The sequence below is a fragment of the Tursiops truncatus genome, chromosome X (genome assembly GCF_011762595.2).
Source record: "Tursiops truncatus isolate mTurTru1 chromosome X, mTurTru1.mat.Y, whole genome shotgun sequence".
NCBI classification, from domain to species: domain Eukaryota; kingdom Metazoa; phylum Chordata; class Mammalia; order Artiodactyla; family Delphinidae; genus Tursiops; species Tursiops truncatus.
The window spans coordinates 66,758,442-66,776,371 of NC_047055.1; the positions used below are offsets into that span (position 1 = coordinate 66,758,442).

The 17,930-nt window shown below is 37.7% G+C and overlaps 1 protein-coding gene across 2 annotated transcripts in view; it reads left to right on the forward strand.

The window, feature by feature from the left end:
* The window catches only part of ZDHHC15 (zDHHC palmitoyltransferase 15), a 146,925-nt gene that overhangs the window by 90,804 nt on the left and 38,191 nt on the right, over positions 1 to 17,930 (forward strand). The window contains exon 10 of one of the 2 annotated variants that reach the window (XM_033849454.2): positions 427 to 530. The exons of the other annotated variant lie outside the window; for it this stretch is intronic. Coding sequence (XP_033705345.1) covers positions 427 to 530 — 104 coding nt within the window. The remainder of the gene's footprint in view (positions 1 to 426; positions 531 to 17,930) is intronic. 2 annotated transcript variants of the gene reach the window in all.

Sequence of the window (17,930 nt, forward strand, 5' to 3'; positions counted from 1 at the left end):
GCTGCAGGATTGTAGTTCTTCTTCTTCTTCTCTCAGTGATTCTGAATCTGCTCACTTTTCTTTAAAATTTAGAACCAAATCAATAGTATAATGGGATATAAATTGGAATCCTCATCATTAAATTATATTTATGAAGTTTGCTTTATGTGCACTTTGCCATACTGGCCATTGTGGGAAGCAATTAAAGAGTTGCTTAAAAACTAAAAGAGTCAAGACTGATGCAGACAAACAAACAGGTATAGAAATTGAGAGCAGTAGGGCAATTAAATGATGCTATTGTAAGAGCCTATTCCAGAATGGCTTTAGTCAATAAGCTAAATGGTTTAAGTCTTTCTAAGAACCCCACTCCTATTTCTAATAGGGTTATTACCTTCATAAAATGTCTATGTCAGCTGCAGGATCTCACTGCCTTCATTTCCCCACCAGCCCTGGTGATGGACACTCTTTCCCTATGAGGTGTATGAATGAGTCGCAGAACCCATTGCTAGCAAATGAAGAGCCCTGGGAAGAAAATGAGGATGACAACCGAGGTAAGTAGGGTGAGAAGGAAGTCTTTTCTCCACTCAGCAGGCTAATAAAGACTATGTTAACACAACGAATGTAGTGTAATGAGAAAATAGTGTACAGAAAGATTATATAAGCATGTCAACCTCATAAGTGCCCTTTGGATGGAAAAGGGCAAGTATGGCCAGATTTGTTTAGCAAATGTAGGTGGCTTAGGTAGGATTAGATGACAGCTTGGAAGGTTCCTTATCAGCTTTGTGATACTATAATTTATAACCAGTCAGATAAATCAGGAAACATAATAAACAGTGTTGTGCATGTTTGTAAACAATCCTGCCGGTTGTCACTTGGAGTGCTTTTCTTGAATTGATTCAATCAGTGGGTAACAGCTCACCTTTCTCTACCCTGGTTCATGCACATTGGCTAAATTTTCTTTAAAATCTCATTCCCATTCTGCTTTAGAATGGTCTAGTACATGAAAAAATAAATGATAGCATATAGGGGCAAGGCTACACATCCACATAGTATACTTTTCTAAAAGGCAGCCCTCAAAGGAAAAATAAGGAATTAGAACTTTGCCCTCCACCTTTCTCCCACCAGATTATTGAGTCATCTTGAGATTTTTATGAAGAGCTAAAAGTTAAGTTCTCATGTCCTGTAACCCCATTGCCACCTATTCTTTGTCTCCATGCTTACTTCTGTGCCTCTAATATTTGTTTATGTTGTTAATAGCAGACTGGTCCCAATAATACAGTAGCTGACAAAAATTTTGAGTGAGAACTTGTAGTAGTTATTACAGACTGTACCTGGGATGAACGCAGCTGAATAAGGACATGGAAAGGCATTGAGGTGGGGAGCAGAGGTGGGAAACAAGCCTTTCTAAATGTTTCCCCAGTTAGGTGATCTAGTCCCAGCTTCTCTACCTGGAAGTCCAGTTTTAGAGTAAGGCATTGTTACTACGACTAAGGAAGACAAAACAGTCCAAAATCTATAGTTAGAAAAGGAAGGAGTTCTTACCCAGCCCAAAGAACTTATAACACAAGCAGCTCCTTTACCTCACCCTTCTGACTCTTTATTGAAAAACTGATGGTATTTTGACCTACCATCCTTCAGCTATCAGACTTTTACTTACCGTGGTTACAAGTGATAAGAACTTTTATTTTGGTGTTAAGAAATCCAAACTCTAATAGAAATCATAGACTTCTAGGGTCTTAACATGGTTTGAAATATCTCCCCAATGGAAAAAACTATTCATATCTGAGCCTTGTTTTGGCAAGTGGAAAACTTTAATTATAGATGCAGTACCGCATTATAAAGAGGTTATTTTCTTGAAGTAGTTTTCAGTGCCAGACTTTTTAAAAATTAGTCAATCATAAAAAATAGGTACACCATTTTATAGTTTACAAAGGACTTTCATATACTGTTTTTCATATCCTTTGTCTCACAGCTGTCAGGTTAAGTAGGCATTATTATTAATACCATTCCCATTTTATAACTGAGGAGACTAAGATTTGGAGATGTGAGATAACTTTTGCAAGATCACATAGCAAGAAAGAGGCAGAACTTGGACTTAAAGTAAGGCATCCTGATTCCAAATACTGGATTCTTTCCAGTATAATGTTGTATCTGTCCTTTGGACAAATACACATGAGACACAGTGCTGTGACTGCATGCCATCTTACTATATAATTCATTCAACTGCTTCTTACATAAATGGTAAGTCCCAGAGTATAAGCCACCTATAGCTTTAGCAAGAACACTGTACCATCCCAAATAAGTGAGGTGTTTTAAAAGTCCATTGAAAGAGATTCACAACCCTCCTTTATCACCCATTACAGTATCTAACAAATTTAAATATTGGAAAACTCTCCTTTTTCTCTAACACACGTTCTCATGCTGTACTATTTGTCTGATTCTGTGTTATCCTCACTTACCCAAAATTTCTGTGCAAAACTGGTTATATACAAGTAGTCCTTGCACTTTTGACAACTTAGATTCCTGGGAAAGTTACTATAAGTTAAAATTTCGTGTATTGAACTTAATTTCTTTAAGGAATAATATTAGGGTTTCAGTCCTAGCCCCAAATATAATATTTAGTTTACTATAAATTATGTACTTGTACATTATATAATGCAAAGCATTCTAAAATGTATATAAATTGGTAAAATAGGGAAAAAGTGTAACCTGTTTCAAAAATATATAATATCATAATCAGGAACTATATACAGTCTTTATCTTCTTTAAAATCCCCACCTTAATTTATTTTTTATTACTTTGCATTTTATTTATTTATCTATTTTAATTTATTTTAATAGTAGTATCGTTGATTTATAATGTTGTGTTATTTTCCAGTGTACAACAAAGTGATTTAGGTATGCATACATATAAATCTATTTTTTTCATTCTTTTTCCTTATAGGTTATTACAAAATATTGAGTATAGCTCCCTGTTCTATACAGTAGGTAGGTCCCTGCCTTATTTTAGTACAGCAACATATGAGGTAAAGGAACACCTTTATGAAGTCAAGAGATTTAAAGAGGCTTCTCTGATGAGATTAATGTACACATACATAGAAAAAATGTGCAAATCAAAAGTGACAGATCGATGTATAATTCTGAGGAGATTTTCTTTGACTTTTATGACTTTTTATTAACTTTAACAATAGGAAGAATTCATGAATATACAAATCATTAAAAGTTGTAAAACATATATAGAATAAAATCCCTTTTGACTACTGTTGGCAATTCTGACCCTTTCATCACTTATTACCATAATTTTTCTTCATCATTTTTGGTATGTTCTTCTTTTTTTAATTTAATTTTTATTTTATGTTGGAGTATAGTTGATTTACAATGTTATTTTAGTTTCAGGTATACAGTAAAATGATTCATTTATACATATATATATCCATTCTTTTTCAGATTCTTTTCCTGTATAGGTTATTACAGAATATTGAGTAGACTTCCCTGTGCTGTATACTAGGTCCTCATTGATTATCTATTTTATGTATTGTAGTGGGTATATTTTAATCCCAAACTCCTAATTTATCCCTCCCCCTACCCCAACCTTTCCCCTTTGGTAACCAAAAGTTTGTTTTCGAAGTCTGTGAGTCCGTTTCCATTTTGTAAATAAGTTCATTTGTATCCTTTTTTTAGTTTCCCAAAATAAATGATATCATATGATATTTGTCTTTCTCTGTCTGACTTACTTCACTGAGTATAAGCATCTCTAGGTCCATCAATGTTGCTGTAAACAGCATTATTTCATTCTTTTTTATGGCTGAATAATATTCCACTGTATATATGTACTTCTTTATCCGTTCATCTGTCGATGGACATTTAGGTTGCTTCCATGTCTTGGCTATTGTAAATAGTGTTGCTATGAACATTGGGGTACATATATCTTTTCAAAGTATGCCTCTCTCTGGATATATGCCCTGGAGTGGGATTGCTGGATCATATGGTATTTCTATTTTTAGTTTTCTAAGGAACCTCCATACTGTTCTTTATAGTGGTTGCACCAATTTATATTCCCACCAACAGTGTAGGAGAGTTCCCTTTTCTCCACACCCTCTCCAGCACTTATTGTTTGTAGACTTTTTGAGGATGGCCAGTCTGACCAGTGTGAAGTGAGACCTCAATGTAATTTTGATTTGCATTTCTCTAGTACTTACTAATGTTGAGCATTTTTTCATGTGCTTTTTGGCCACCTGTATGTCTTCGTTGGAGAAATGTCTATTTAGATCTTCTGCCCAGTTTTTAATTGGGTTGTTTGTTTTTTCGATATTGAGCTGCATGTGCTGTTTGTATATTTTGGAGATTAACCCATTATCAGTCACTTTATTTGCAAATATTTTCTCCCATTCTGTGGGTTCTCTGTTCATTTTGTTTATGGTTTCCTTTGCTTTGCAAAAGCTTTTAAGTTTAATTGCTCCCATTTGTTTATGTTTGTTTTTATTTTAGTAATCTAGGAGGTGGATACAAAAAGATATTACTGAGATTTATGTCAAAGAGTGTTCTGCCTATGTTTTCCTCTAAGAGTTTAATAATATCCAGGCTTACATTTAGGTCTTTAATCCATTTTGAGTTTATTTTTGTGTATGGTGTTAGAGAATGTTCTAACTTCGTTCTTTTACATGTAGCTGTCCAGTTTTCCCAGCACCACTTATTGAAGAGACTTTTTCTCCATTGTATATTCTTGCCTCCTTTGTCATGGATTAATTGACCATAGGTGCTTGGGTTTATTTCTGGGCTTTCTGTCCTGTTTCATTGATCTATATTTCTATTTAATGCCAGTACCATACTCTTTTGATGAGTGTAGCTTTGTAGTATAGTCTGAAGTCAAGGAGCCTGATTCCTCCAGGTCTGTTTTTCTTTCTCAAGATTATTTGGCTATTCAGGGTCTTTTGTGTCTCCATACAAATTTTAAAATTACTTGTGCTACTTATGTGAAAAACACTGTTGGTAATTTGACAGAGATTGCATTGAATCTGTAGATTGCCTTGGGTAGTATAGTCATTTTGACAATATTGATTCTTCCAATCCAAGAACATGAAATATCTTTCCATCTGTTTGTGTCTTCTTCGATTTTTTTCATCAGCATCTTAGAGTTTTCAGAGTACAGGTCTTTTGCCTCCTTAGGTAGGTTTATTCCTAGGTATTTTATTCTTTTTGATGTGTTGGTAAATGGGATTGTTTCCTTAATTTCTCTTTCTGATCTTTCAATGTCAGTGTATAGACATGCAACAGATTTCTGTGTATTAATTTTGGATCCTGCAACTTTACCAACTTTATTGATTAGCTCTAGTAGTTTTCTGGTAGTGCATTTAGGATTTTCTATTTACAGTATCATGTCATCTGCAAAGAGTGACAGTTTTACTTCTTCATTTCCAGTTTGGATTCCTTTTATTTCTTTTTCTTCTCTGATTGCCATGGCTAGGACTTCCAATACTATGTTGAATACAAGTGGCAAGGGTGGATATCCTTATCTTGTTTCTGATTTTAGAGGAAATGCTTTCAGCTTTTCACCATTGAGTATGATGTTAGCTGTGGCTTTGTCATGTATGGTCTTTAGTATGTTGAAGTAAGTTCCCTCTATGCCCACTTTCTCGAGAATTTTTATCATAAATGGGTGTTACATTTTGTCAAAAGCTTTTTCTGCATCTATTGAGATGATCATGTGGTTTTTAGTTTTCAACTTGTTGGTGTTGTGTATCACACTGATTGATTTGTGGATACTGAAAAATCCTTGCATCCCTGCAATAAATCCCACTTGATCATGGTGTACGATCCTTTTAATGTGTTGTTGGATTTGGTTTGCTAGTATTTTGTTGAGGATTTTTGCATCTATGTTCATCAGTGATATTGGCCTGTAATTTTCTTTTTTGTGGTTTCTTTGTCTGGTTTCGGTATCAGAGTGATGGTGACCTCATAGAATGCATTTTGGAGTGTTCCTTCATCTGCAGTATTTTGGGAATAGTTTGAGAAGGATAGGTGTTAACTCTTCTCTAAATGTTTGATAGAATTTGCCTGTGTAGCCATCTGGTCCTGGACTTTTGTTTTGTGGAATTTTTTAAATCATAGTTCCCATTTCAGTACTTGTGATTGGTTTGTTCATATTTTCTATTTTTTCTTGGTTCAGTCTTGGAGGGTTGTTCCTTTCTAAGAATTTGTCCATTTCTTCTAGGTTTTCCATTCTATTGGCATAGAGTTGCTTCTAATAGTCTCCTATGATCCTTTGTATTTCTGCAGTGTCAGTGAGTAACTTCTCCTTTTTCATTTCTAATTTTATCGATTTGAGCCCTCTTCTTTTCTTGATGAGTCTGGCTAAAGGTTTATCAATTTTGTTTATCTTTTCAAAGAACCAGCTTTTAGTTTCAGCAATCTTTTCTATTGTTTTCTTCGTCTCTATTTCATTTATTTCTGCTCTGATCTTTATGATTTCTTTCTGTCTACTCACTTTGGGTTTTCTTTGTTCTTCCTTCTCTAGTTACTTTAGGTGTAGCATTAGGTTGTTTATTTGAGATTTGTCTTGTCTCCTGAGGTAAGATTGTATTGCTATAAACTTCCCTCTTAGAACTGATTTTGCTGCATCCCATAGGTTTTGTGGGGTTTTTGTTTGTTTGTTTGTTGGCTGCACCATACGGCATGCAGGATCTTAATTCCATGACCGGGGATCAAACCCATGCCCCCTGCAGTGGAAGCACGGAGTTTTAACCACTTGATCACCAGAGAAGTCCCTGTGTCCCATAGGTTTTGGATCATCATGTTTTCATTTTCATTTGTCTCTAGGTATTTTTTGATTTCCTCTTTGCTTTCTTCAGTGATCCATTGGTTGTTTAGTCTCCACGTGTTTGTGTTTTTTACAGTTTTTTCCTTGTAGTTGATTTCTATTCTCATAAAGTTGTGGTCAGGAAAGATGCCTGGTATGATTTCAATTGTCTTAAATTTATTGATGCTTGCTTTGTGGCCCAGCATGTGATCTATCCTGGAGAATGTTCTATGTGCACTTAAGAATGTGTATTCTGCTGCTTTTGGATGGAATGCTCTTTAAATATCCATTAGGTCCATGTGGTCTAATGTGTCATTTAATGGCTGTGTTTCCTTATTGATTTCCTGTCTGGGTGATCTGTTCATTGATCTAAGTGGGGTGTTAAAGTCCCTCACTATTATTGTGTTACTGTTGGTTTCTCCTTTCATGGCTGCTAGAATTTGCCTTATATATTGAGGTACTCCTATGTTGGGTGAATATATATTTACAATTGCTGCATCTTCTTCTTGGATTGATCACTTGACCATTATGTAGTGTCCTTTTTTGTCTTTTGTAACAGTCCTTATTTTAAAGTCTATTTTGTCTGATATGAGTATCGCTACTCCAGCTTTCTTTTGATTTCCATTTGCATGGAATACCTTTTTCCATCCCCTCTCTTTCAGTCTCTATGTTTCCCTGGACCTGAAATGGATCTCTTTTAGACAGCCTATATACAGGTCTTGCTTTTGTGTCCTTTCAGCCAGTCTCTGTCTTTTGGTTGAAGCATTTAATCCATTTACACTGAAGGTAATTATCGATATGTATATTCTTATTGCCATTTTGTTAATTGTTTTGGATTTGTTTTTGTAGGTCTTTTTCTTCCCTTCGTCTTTTGTTCTCTTGTGATTTGATGACTATCCATCAACTATTCCATCAACTATCCATGAGTATTCCATCAGCCTGGTTTGAGAATCCAGTGGGGAGTTCCAGGTCAGGATCAAGTCCTAGGGTACACAATAATTATGCTCAGCCTATTCCAGTTACTCTATACCAATGTATTAACTATGACAAGAATGATATTTTAAAAGAATCCAGGAGAAAAGAACCAAGCTTTCCTTAACTCACCAAAATTTCTTTCTAGCTGTAGCTAATGAGACTGAAAACCAACTCTTTAAATTTGATAATTTTAATATTCCAGGTGAGATATTTTTTTCAAGTTAAAAAATCTTCATATGAAAAACAAAATTTGCTTGAATTTGCTAATACAACTTTCCAGTGTTAATGATAACCAGGGCTTGGAAGAATTAAACTCCTTGTCAAATACTGGACACTTATCCAGGAAAATATTGACCTCAGACTCTAGCATATTATATGCTTTATATATAGCATAATTTCCTAGTCCTTTGGGCAAAACTTTTTTTGTATGAGATCATTAGTAACTGCTCAAGGTAGAAGGTTTCTGATTTATTTATTTTCAGTCTGGTAGTTTCTGCTGCTGTGATAAATAACCCATTACGAAAAAGAACAGAAGAAATAAGCTAGTATAATTTGAGAGCAAATTAAGTGTATGACATTGAATCCATAAGGAACATTATGCATTTTTGTGTCTGAACTCAAGTGTCTTGCATTTATTTGGGAAGATAAGACACATACATGAAAAGTTGTCTTACAAAACACAATACAGGGTATGTTATTGACCAAATAAATAGAACCATAAAATTTGTCCTATAGGAATTCAAAGGAGAAAGTGGTTCTTTTAGGCTAGGCTACTCAGGAAAGGCTTTATAGAGGAGAGAGAATTTGGGCCTTAAAGATGACATGGGATTTGGATTTGTGGCAAGGAATGAAACAGCAAAAGTTAAAAGGAAAATCACAGGTTATAATGCATGAGACCCCAAGCTAAGTGAGGAGGATATGAAGAAGAAAGTAGCCTAACTCCAACAAAGAGTTTGAATGGTAGTGGATTGAACGGGAACTACTTGAAGTCATAGACCTCATCACCTTCATTTCAGTACTATCTTCAACCCTTGCAAAATAGGGTTGCATATAGATGATGATTGTTAGCTTAATGCCACGGGTGAATTATTGTTAGATTGAATAGGACCTTAGGTACAAGACTAAGGACTCTTCTGTGGATAATGGGGAACTACTGATGGTTTTTAAGCAGGGGCTTGTTATGAGGATAATGTTGGTTTAGGAAGATGATGAGGTGATACTCTACTAAAGCACACTTCCATTCTATGCCAGAGATTGCTCTAAATGCTGTACCTTCTGAAAGCATTGGTAAGAGACCTTCTCTTCATCAGAACTCAGACTCTCTAAGGATATCCTATATATAAGAACTCTGGTTCTAAGATGAGACCTTACACATCAAGAGCTTTATTGTTTAGAATCATCTCTGGGTGATATTCTGTGCAATCACCTCCCAATCAGAGACAGCCACTGAATCTTGCTTGAAGAGAAAATTACCTTATCACTTAATTCTTTGGGCCTAACCAGGCCTCTATGATTATGCCTGAGGAACTTTAAGATACTACCACAGGACTTAGGCAAGGTCATAAGTTAAATTCATGCTTCCTACCTTAAAGAATATACCCCTTCAAAGGCACCAAAGTGCCCTTACTTATTCCTATGCATAGTGGCAATAGGTAGGGCTAAATTGGAAGAGTCCTTAGTCTCAGTCAATTCTTTTTTTTTTTTTAGGTAAGAATTAGATTTAGATTAGAGAGATACACACTCAATAGACAGAGTGTGGGGAAGGCAAGAAGCACCGAAATATGGGGTGATTAGTTTTTATGGGCTGGGTAATTTCATAGGCTAATAAGTGGGAGGATTATTCCAACTATTTCAGGGAGGGGGTGGGGATTTCCAGGAATTGGGCCACCGCCCACTTTTTGGCCTTTTCAGGTCAGCCTTGGAACTGTCATGGCACCTGTGAGTGTGTCATTTAACACGCTAATGTATTACAGTGAGCATGTAATAAGGCTCAAGGTCTACTGGAAGTTGAACCTTCTACAATCTTGGACCTAGTTGTTTCTAACTAGTTTTTGTTGTGTCCTCAACAGCTATGTCATTCTTTTAAAGGTTGTGCCCTGCCCCCTTCCCTCCTGTTTCATTCCCCCTTCAGAGATTTTACTCCCATATTCTTATGGGAAGCTTAGGGGCAATGGTCTGTCTTCTGTAACTGCTTCAAGGCTGAGCAGATGCCTCGACCCTGCCTGTCAGGGAGTAAAATTCTCTGGATGCCTGATATAGGGGCCCCAGGGGCCAGATGCCTCCTTGTTTTAAGTTGATATGGGCTGGAATCCTCTCATAGCCATCATCTTGTTGTGGAACTATTGTAACTGCTTCCATAGCCTTCCTATGAATCTTCTTGAAGATGAAGCACCTTTGCAACAGCATCAAAGTACAAAAATAACTATCTATAAATGACAAAAGACTTAAAAGGCATGGTTAAACATCTGATTGCAGTGTAATTGATAAAGAAGCTTGGTTACAATAACCAGAATTATGACTGATTACATTTAATTTAACATACCAAATAATCCTAGTTAAATATTTCTCTCTGAGATGCCTCAGGGGCCTGCTAAAGCATCCCAAAGTTAGCTGGAAGTCAAAAGAACTTTAATTAAAATTCGATGTTTGGGAAGTTTGCCAAAATGTTTCAAAACACTTAGTCAAATAAGATCATAGGTCACTGTGAGATAATACTTATTCTTTTACAAAAGTTACAAGAGATCTCAAAAGCAAATACAGATCACTTAAAGGCAAAGAAACTCACACAATCTGTTATCAAAAGTAACATTCCAAGAATACTTAGAACAAAGTATTAACAGAGAGAGAAACCAATTCCAAGTCTTGCCTCAGCTTACTCCCAACAAAATCCATTTACCCAACTAAATTCAATCCAATCTTAGAAAATTCTGATCATGCACAACTCTTTTCTCAGTGTTCCTTTCCCATTCCTCACACATCTTTTACTGAAAACACACATCTTACTTTCCTTAAAAGTTTTTTTTCACATTGAGTCACTTACTTTCCTTGCTGACAAATTTGCAACAGATATAAGGTCTTATTTGACCTCTAGTAAACCTAGGTACAACAGAAGTACTATACTTAACATTGATGATTCTAAAGACATCAAACCAACAAGCTTAAGCCACCTTTAATACCAGCTATCTGATTAGTACTGAATATTTCTCAGTTGACATGAAACAGAAATTCATTCTAGCCAGATTCTTTTACATTTCTGAGTATTTATATAAGTGCTTAATTTCCTTTAAGTCAGTTAAATAGAGCTCTTTTACAAATTAATTTTGGCAATACCATACATCTACAACACACGCATAGATACATATGAACACACAAACAAACACAGAGACCTCATAGTTCTCATTCCAAAATTTCAGCCTTGAATCAGGTAAAACAATGTAAAACCCATCAGTTACAAGAGGTTGGATTCAAATTGGGCTTCTGGCAGATGGAAAAGGCAGATGGAACAAATCAAGGTCACCTGTCTAGATGGCTAAATCCTTTTTAGTAATGTTTATGGAGAAGACACTTAAGATTTTTATTTGTCCTTGATAAGTCAAGTTCCAAATTCTCTAGCCCTTTTCCCAAAATTTGCATTTTAAAAAATGGCAGAGATAAGGGTTTCCCTGAGAAGACCAGATAGAACATTTGCATCTCAAAGGCATGAAAAAGGCAGGCAAATTCCTTCTAGGATGATTTTGTTCCCTTAAGTCCAGACAATTTTTTTTTCTTTCCCTCAAAGAATTGGGTAGCTACCTCAATGTTATCAAAGAACTGGCACACCCATTCACCTATGTTGGAATGTTTTATTTTCCCCCATTTGCCTTAGGGGAGAAGGGTTCCCCCCAAAATCCTATCAGCTATGGTCAGTTTAGTCTGACTGGTGGTCTCCCATTTTGGTTCAGGTATTAATAATCACCAGCTGGATATCTTTGACCAAGTCTGGGACCCTGATATTTCACACTCCAGGGTCTAGTAAGGCTTCTATTTCAGCTCCAGATTTAGTCTGTTCCTTTCCACTTTCTGTTAGAATCATTTGGTGATGAGAGTGGTTCCCTTGCCCCTCAAGAAACAGAGTGGCCCCTAACTTAGTTTATAAGTCTCTTCCCATTAAGGGGATGGGACAATCAGGCACAAACAGAAAGGAATGTAGAAACAGCTGGCATTGATGTTGCACAAAAGGGGTTCCTGGAAAGTGTGCCCCTTCCACTTCCCTGACACCTCACTGCATATTCCTTATGATTGCTAAGGCTTCCAACTCTTTCGGTTAAGATTGAAAAGGTTGCACCAGTATCTATAAGAAATTCTGTCGAGTGGCCTGCCACATCAATGACCCCCTGAGGCTCAACACTAGTTATGAGATGTTATCTCTAGACGTGATGCAGAAATCTCAGCCTCTATACACTGGTGCCAAATGGAATCTCAGAAACAGAGTTTTGGGTGAAGAAGAAGAATAGCTTTATTGCTTTGCCAGGCAAAGGGGGACACAGTAGACTCCTGCCCTTGAAAATTATGTGTCCCAACCTGGGAGGACTTGATGAAGAGTTTTATAGCAATAGTTAAGGGCGAGGTTGCTGACAAGATTAGGGTGTGTACAGAGCCTATCCTTTAATCTCATCTCAGGTAATCTTGATGGGCTTCTCTGGTTCCTTTAGTCTGGCCTTAATTGGCCTTCTCTGGTATGGAGAATGCTGACATCTTCCGTTTATTGGTTTTTAATTCTATAAAAGGGCTTAAAGATATTGTTATGTGTATCCCTTGAGGTGGAACCAGGACCCTGACCCAAGGCTACACTATTGTTTCTTGGCTGTTCCTCCCTTGACTCTGCATCCCTTCCCTTCCCAGATTAGCAACTGTTCATGAATCTTAGGGAAGGTCATGGAGGCTGAACAGAAAGGCTCTCTGTGCCCAGGAGCCCCTACAGGGTCCTGCTCGGTTTCAGGCAGAGCAGCTTTTGGCCTTGGGCCCCTTCAGTCTTCTGATTGCAAAACCATCAATGGCCAAGGGGTCCCCATTGTTGTCTGGCATCTGGGGCATTCCCTTCTCCAATATCCTGGCTGTTTGCAAACGGCACATTGATTTTGATCCTCCTTCCAGTACCCCTTTTTTCTACACAGGGTACACTGGTCCTGTCTGGGTACCCGTGGGACTAATGATCCACCAGGGCCAGATTGGCCCAGGAAAGTTGGCTTCCTCTTTGGTGGTCTCTGAGGGGACAAAGCCACTGCCATCTTTTGAGCCTTTTGCATAATTATCTGGGTGCATTTATCCTTTTCAGCCACATCCCTATTATTGAAAACCAAATAAGCCAATAGGAGCAAATCATTCATTGGAGTCTGAGGACCAGCAGTTGCTTTCTGAATTTTCCGCCTGACATCTGGGGCAGACTGGGCTATGAAATTCATAGCCGAAAGGTCCTGTCCCTTAGGGGAGGAGGGACCCACGTTCATATATTTCCTAAAAACTTCTACTAGTCTCCCTTGGAAGATGGCAGGATTTTCATCCTGTCCCTATTGGACCTCTTTCACCTTTTCATAATTAACAGGTTTTACTGTAAATTTCTTCATACCATCTATCAAACAGACCCCGTCTATCCCTATCAATAGAATTCCATTGTGGGTATACCTCAGGGACAGCATCATTCCCCACCCGGTGTACTGCATGGCCCTGTAGGGTAGGTCAGTTAAAATGTCCTCTGTGTCCTTCCTAGAGTTATCCCTCCAAGCTATGCATGCCTTAAATTCCTTTTGTGTTTTATTGCCTAAATACAAGTCCATGAAAATTTGGACATATGATACCTCATCCCATTTTAAATTTCCTAACTCATATTGTGGCCAAACCTGATTACATAGCCTAATAAGTTTTTTCTCTTTTAATTCCTGTTGTCTGAATCTTTCCCAATCCCGGAGTATATGGTCCAGAGGGGTATCAGTCAGGATTGATGCAGCCTGACCCATTTCAGACCCAAGCCTGAGGTAATGTCTTTAACTCTTGTGGTATCCAAAAGTTCTGCTCTCATGTCAAAATCCACCATGCAATTTGGTCAAGATTGGCACTTATGATTTTAGATGCTACCCCTTCCAAGGTAGTCTCCCAACCAGGTGTTAATGCCTGAAAATTTGCCATAAAGGAATGGTACAGAAGGTGTCCCCCATAGTGTCGATGATGAGCAGGAGTTGGCCTAGCTGTACGTCGGGAATAAAGGATCAGCACTTGTAAGGGTTGGAGGGAGGGGAGAGAAAGAAATAAAAAGAGAGAGAGAGAGAGGAAGGAAGGAAGGAAAGAAGAAAGAAGGGAGAGAGGGAAATAAAGGGAACAGGAATAAACATAGAATGTAGGAGAAAAACCTCAGAGTCAAGGAGAAGAGTACAGATTATCGAATCCTGCAGCAACAGTTTTGTCCTGGACCTGCGTTAGGCATATGGGGTTGACCGGCCCATCAGAAATGAGTAGACGTTGGTGGAGCACCCTCCCCAGTACACCTGGCTCCTGGCGTCCCACAGGCCCATTTAGGACCAAGACCTGACTCTCAACATTTTCCTACCTTATCACTGTCCCTTCGTGGCTTGCCAGCTGAAACCGCACACTTCAGATTGGGATTTGAACCCACTGACTGGGACTCAAACCCAGCCAAAACCCGGATTGGGACTTGAACCCACTGTCTTTTGAGATCGCACACCTGGCCTCAGGACTTGCTGTAATTCAGGTTCTTTATGTCTCAGCACAGAAGGAATTCAGCGAGAGGCAAAGTGATAGGAAAGAAGTAGATTTATTGAGAGAGATACACACTCCATAGACAGAGTGTGGGCCATCTCAGAAGGCGAGAGGCAGTCTCAGTCAATTCTTTATCAGTGTTCTATATAGGAATTCAAGATACATTGGCCTATACTAACATCTTACCAACCTGGTATTCCTATGAGTCATATACTTATGATTACACATTTGGGATGATTAAGTGTGTGGCTCTTTTCCAAAAGGCTGTTTTCTCTCATTCCTACATATAGAAGACAGTACTACTCTGGGGGAGGATGTCTGGCTGGTTGACCAAGAACATATAGGAAAAAGAGAAGGGAAAGGGAGAAACTAACATTTATTAAATTTATTTGGGGAGATAAGACACATGTATGAAAAGTTGATTGACAAAACACAATACAGGATATGATGTTGACCAAATGAGTAGAACTATAAAGTTTGTGCTATAGGAACTTAAAGGAAAGTGATTTCTGTAGGCTGGGCTCATCAGGAAAGGCTTTACAGAGAGGGTAGAATTTGAATGTTAAAGATTAGATAGCATATGGATTGGTGGCAAGGAATGAAGAGGCAGAAGGTACAAGGAAAGTCAAAAATAATCAGGAGACCTCAAGCTAAGTGATGAAGAAAGTAACCTGGCTCCATAAAAGAGTTTGAATGGTAAGGGACTGGATAGGAACTCCTTGAAGTTAAAGACTTCATAACCTTCATTTCATGTTTTCTGCATCCCTAGCAAAGTAAAGTTACGTATAGATGATTGTTTGAATCCAAGGGTACAACTAACATTTGTTGAATGACTATTATATGCCAGGTGATTTACAGGCACTGTCACATTTAAGAGTCATAATCACTTTGTAAGTTGTAAATATTAAATTACCCCCATTTTACAGATGAGTAAACTGAAGCACAGAGAATCCCAAAGTCACACAGCCGGTCAGTGACAGAATCTGGCTCCAAAATCCAAACCCTTAACCACTGTACCACCCAGTGTCTCTCCTTTGATCCTACTTACTTTTCAATTTGTAGACTTTTTTAAGGTCCATTTAAAAGAAAACTTCTCAGTTCCTGTGCCTCTTTCATCAGAAATAGAATGATGGAAAAACATGGATAATACTCTGGCATGGGGATCATTTCCCAGCTCTGCCACTGGGCTCAATGTATGACTTTTGGAAAGTCCCTTCTCTTCTCTGGAGCTCAGTTTCAATTCCATGATCTCTAAGCTATCTTCAGCTTTAAGGTGTGATGTTCTATGATCACATTTGATAATGAGGAGTCAGGAATCAAGCTGAATAATCACAACTTTATATCTTTCACCAAATGGCTCTTTTCCTTTTTTGGAAGATATTGATATATTTTAGCATCCACTGTAAGCTTATATTTATTAATATACTCTCCGTATCCTGGAACCAAATTTCTTTCTTCAACTATCCTCTCTAGGTACACCAGTTGCTCCCTCTTATAACCTCCACCTAGCATTTTGACCACCAAGCTATAAACAACCTATTCTCACACTTGTCATTTGCCTTTACTCAAGAATAAGAATCCTAGGTCTCAACACTGAAAGCATAAAACATAATATACTGAGTTAGGGAGGGGCTACTCTTTTGAGCACCTAGGCATTTTTCAAGAGACTTGTTCCTCCTGTTTCTAGATAAGAAGGGAATGGCCATGCCCTCAGCTCCTGGAAAACTTAACTTATGCAGTAATATCATGGATATTCATTTTACTGCTTTACCTGCATTGTCCAACCCTGAGCCCTAAATTGGTTCATGTCCCTGAAATATTCCAGGTCTGCAATCAATCAGTTCAATTCAGAAAGTATTTCCTGAAGGTATGCCTCAGACAAGGCATTGTGGAGGGATATAAAGATAAATAAAACATGGCCTCTGCCCTCAAGGAATTTGCAGTTGTACGGAAGGATAGGAAAAGCACACAAGTCTAACACAAGATTTAATGTGCTCATTGCTATAAAAGTGATGTTAGCAATTACATACCTAGGTAAGCTTAGCCCTGTGCTAAGTACTGTGTGGTACACATGGTAAGTGTGTGATTGTCAGTGATGCTTAAACAATATCGATATCAATATCAGTATATCAATAAAGAAGATAAGTGTATGGGCTATAGTGGTGAAAGTTTTGAGGAAGAAATAGGACTTCAGCTAGATGTTATTAGGATGGGTAACATCTGGGTAGATGCTAGGAAGAAAGAAATGGCATTCTATGTAAGAAGTGTGACTTGAATGTGGTAAGAACACTAAGAAGGCCATCCATTCCTATGTACTGGGTGGGCATTGTGGGTTGTGAGCAGTAATATTAGAGAAGTAAGATGGCCACATGGTAGAGGGTTTTGTAGTTTTACTACAGGAGGGAATAGATATTAATTTTATGATCTTGAGGGATGTTAATATAATGAAAGATAAATTTTAGAAAAGTTAGGTAATAGCATGCAGGATATATTGAAATGTGCAGAGACAGGAACCAGAAAAAGCAATAAGTAGTTGAGCATGTGTCACAGTGGCTTCCAGAGGGGTGTGACACTAGAAATGGAGAAGGATTAAAGCCAGGAGACATTTTAAATAACTGGAAACAGTCCCAGTGACTAGAGAGATCTGGGAGTCATTCATATAGAGATGGTGTTTAAACCCATGAATGGTGTAGGAGATAATCAAGAGAGAGAATAAAGCTAGGAAAAGGAGATAAAATATAAAATTTGGCATCACCTAAGCAATGTTGACATGCATTCATGTGGACAAGGAAATGAATGGAAAAGAGAAAGTCAGAGGGTAAAAGATAAAACCTAAAGACACTCATAATTCAGGGAAGAGCATTACAAAAATACTGTGAATGAGAGAGTATTGCCCTATTTTACAGGTGAAAAAGTTGAAGCTGGGGAGGTAAAGTCACTTATGTAAGGCAATAAAGCAGTCATAACTCAACCTAAGTTCTTCAAGATTCCACATTATGTCCATTTCCCTATTCTTTCCAATCTCTGAGAACCAATGGCTACAAAGAAGTGTACATATACTGTTATGGTCACTTCTCATAGTATCAAAGGTTTATGTAGGTATATAGGATTTTAAAGGAAGGGAGGAGAGCTAGGAGAATGAGACAGGAAGAGAAACAGAGCTGAGCCCATACACTAAGACTAAAATGACATCATTCTTGGTTCAAGTAAACATTTATTGAATAATGGTAAAAATCACTACAACATAGGCAATAAGAACAGGTGGGGGTGGTGAAAGCAGTGTAGGTGCAGATGGTAGAAGGAGAAAGTAAATTGTTTTCCTAAGTTCTGCATTTGTCTTCTGTTATGCAGAGCCTGATTTTTTTAAGCATCTGCATTCTTTCAATTTAGTCCTCACCTGGCGATGACTCTACCTTTGCCGTCTTAGCTTA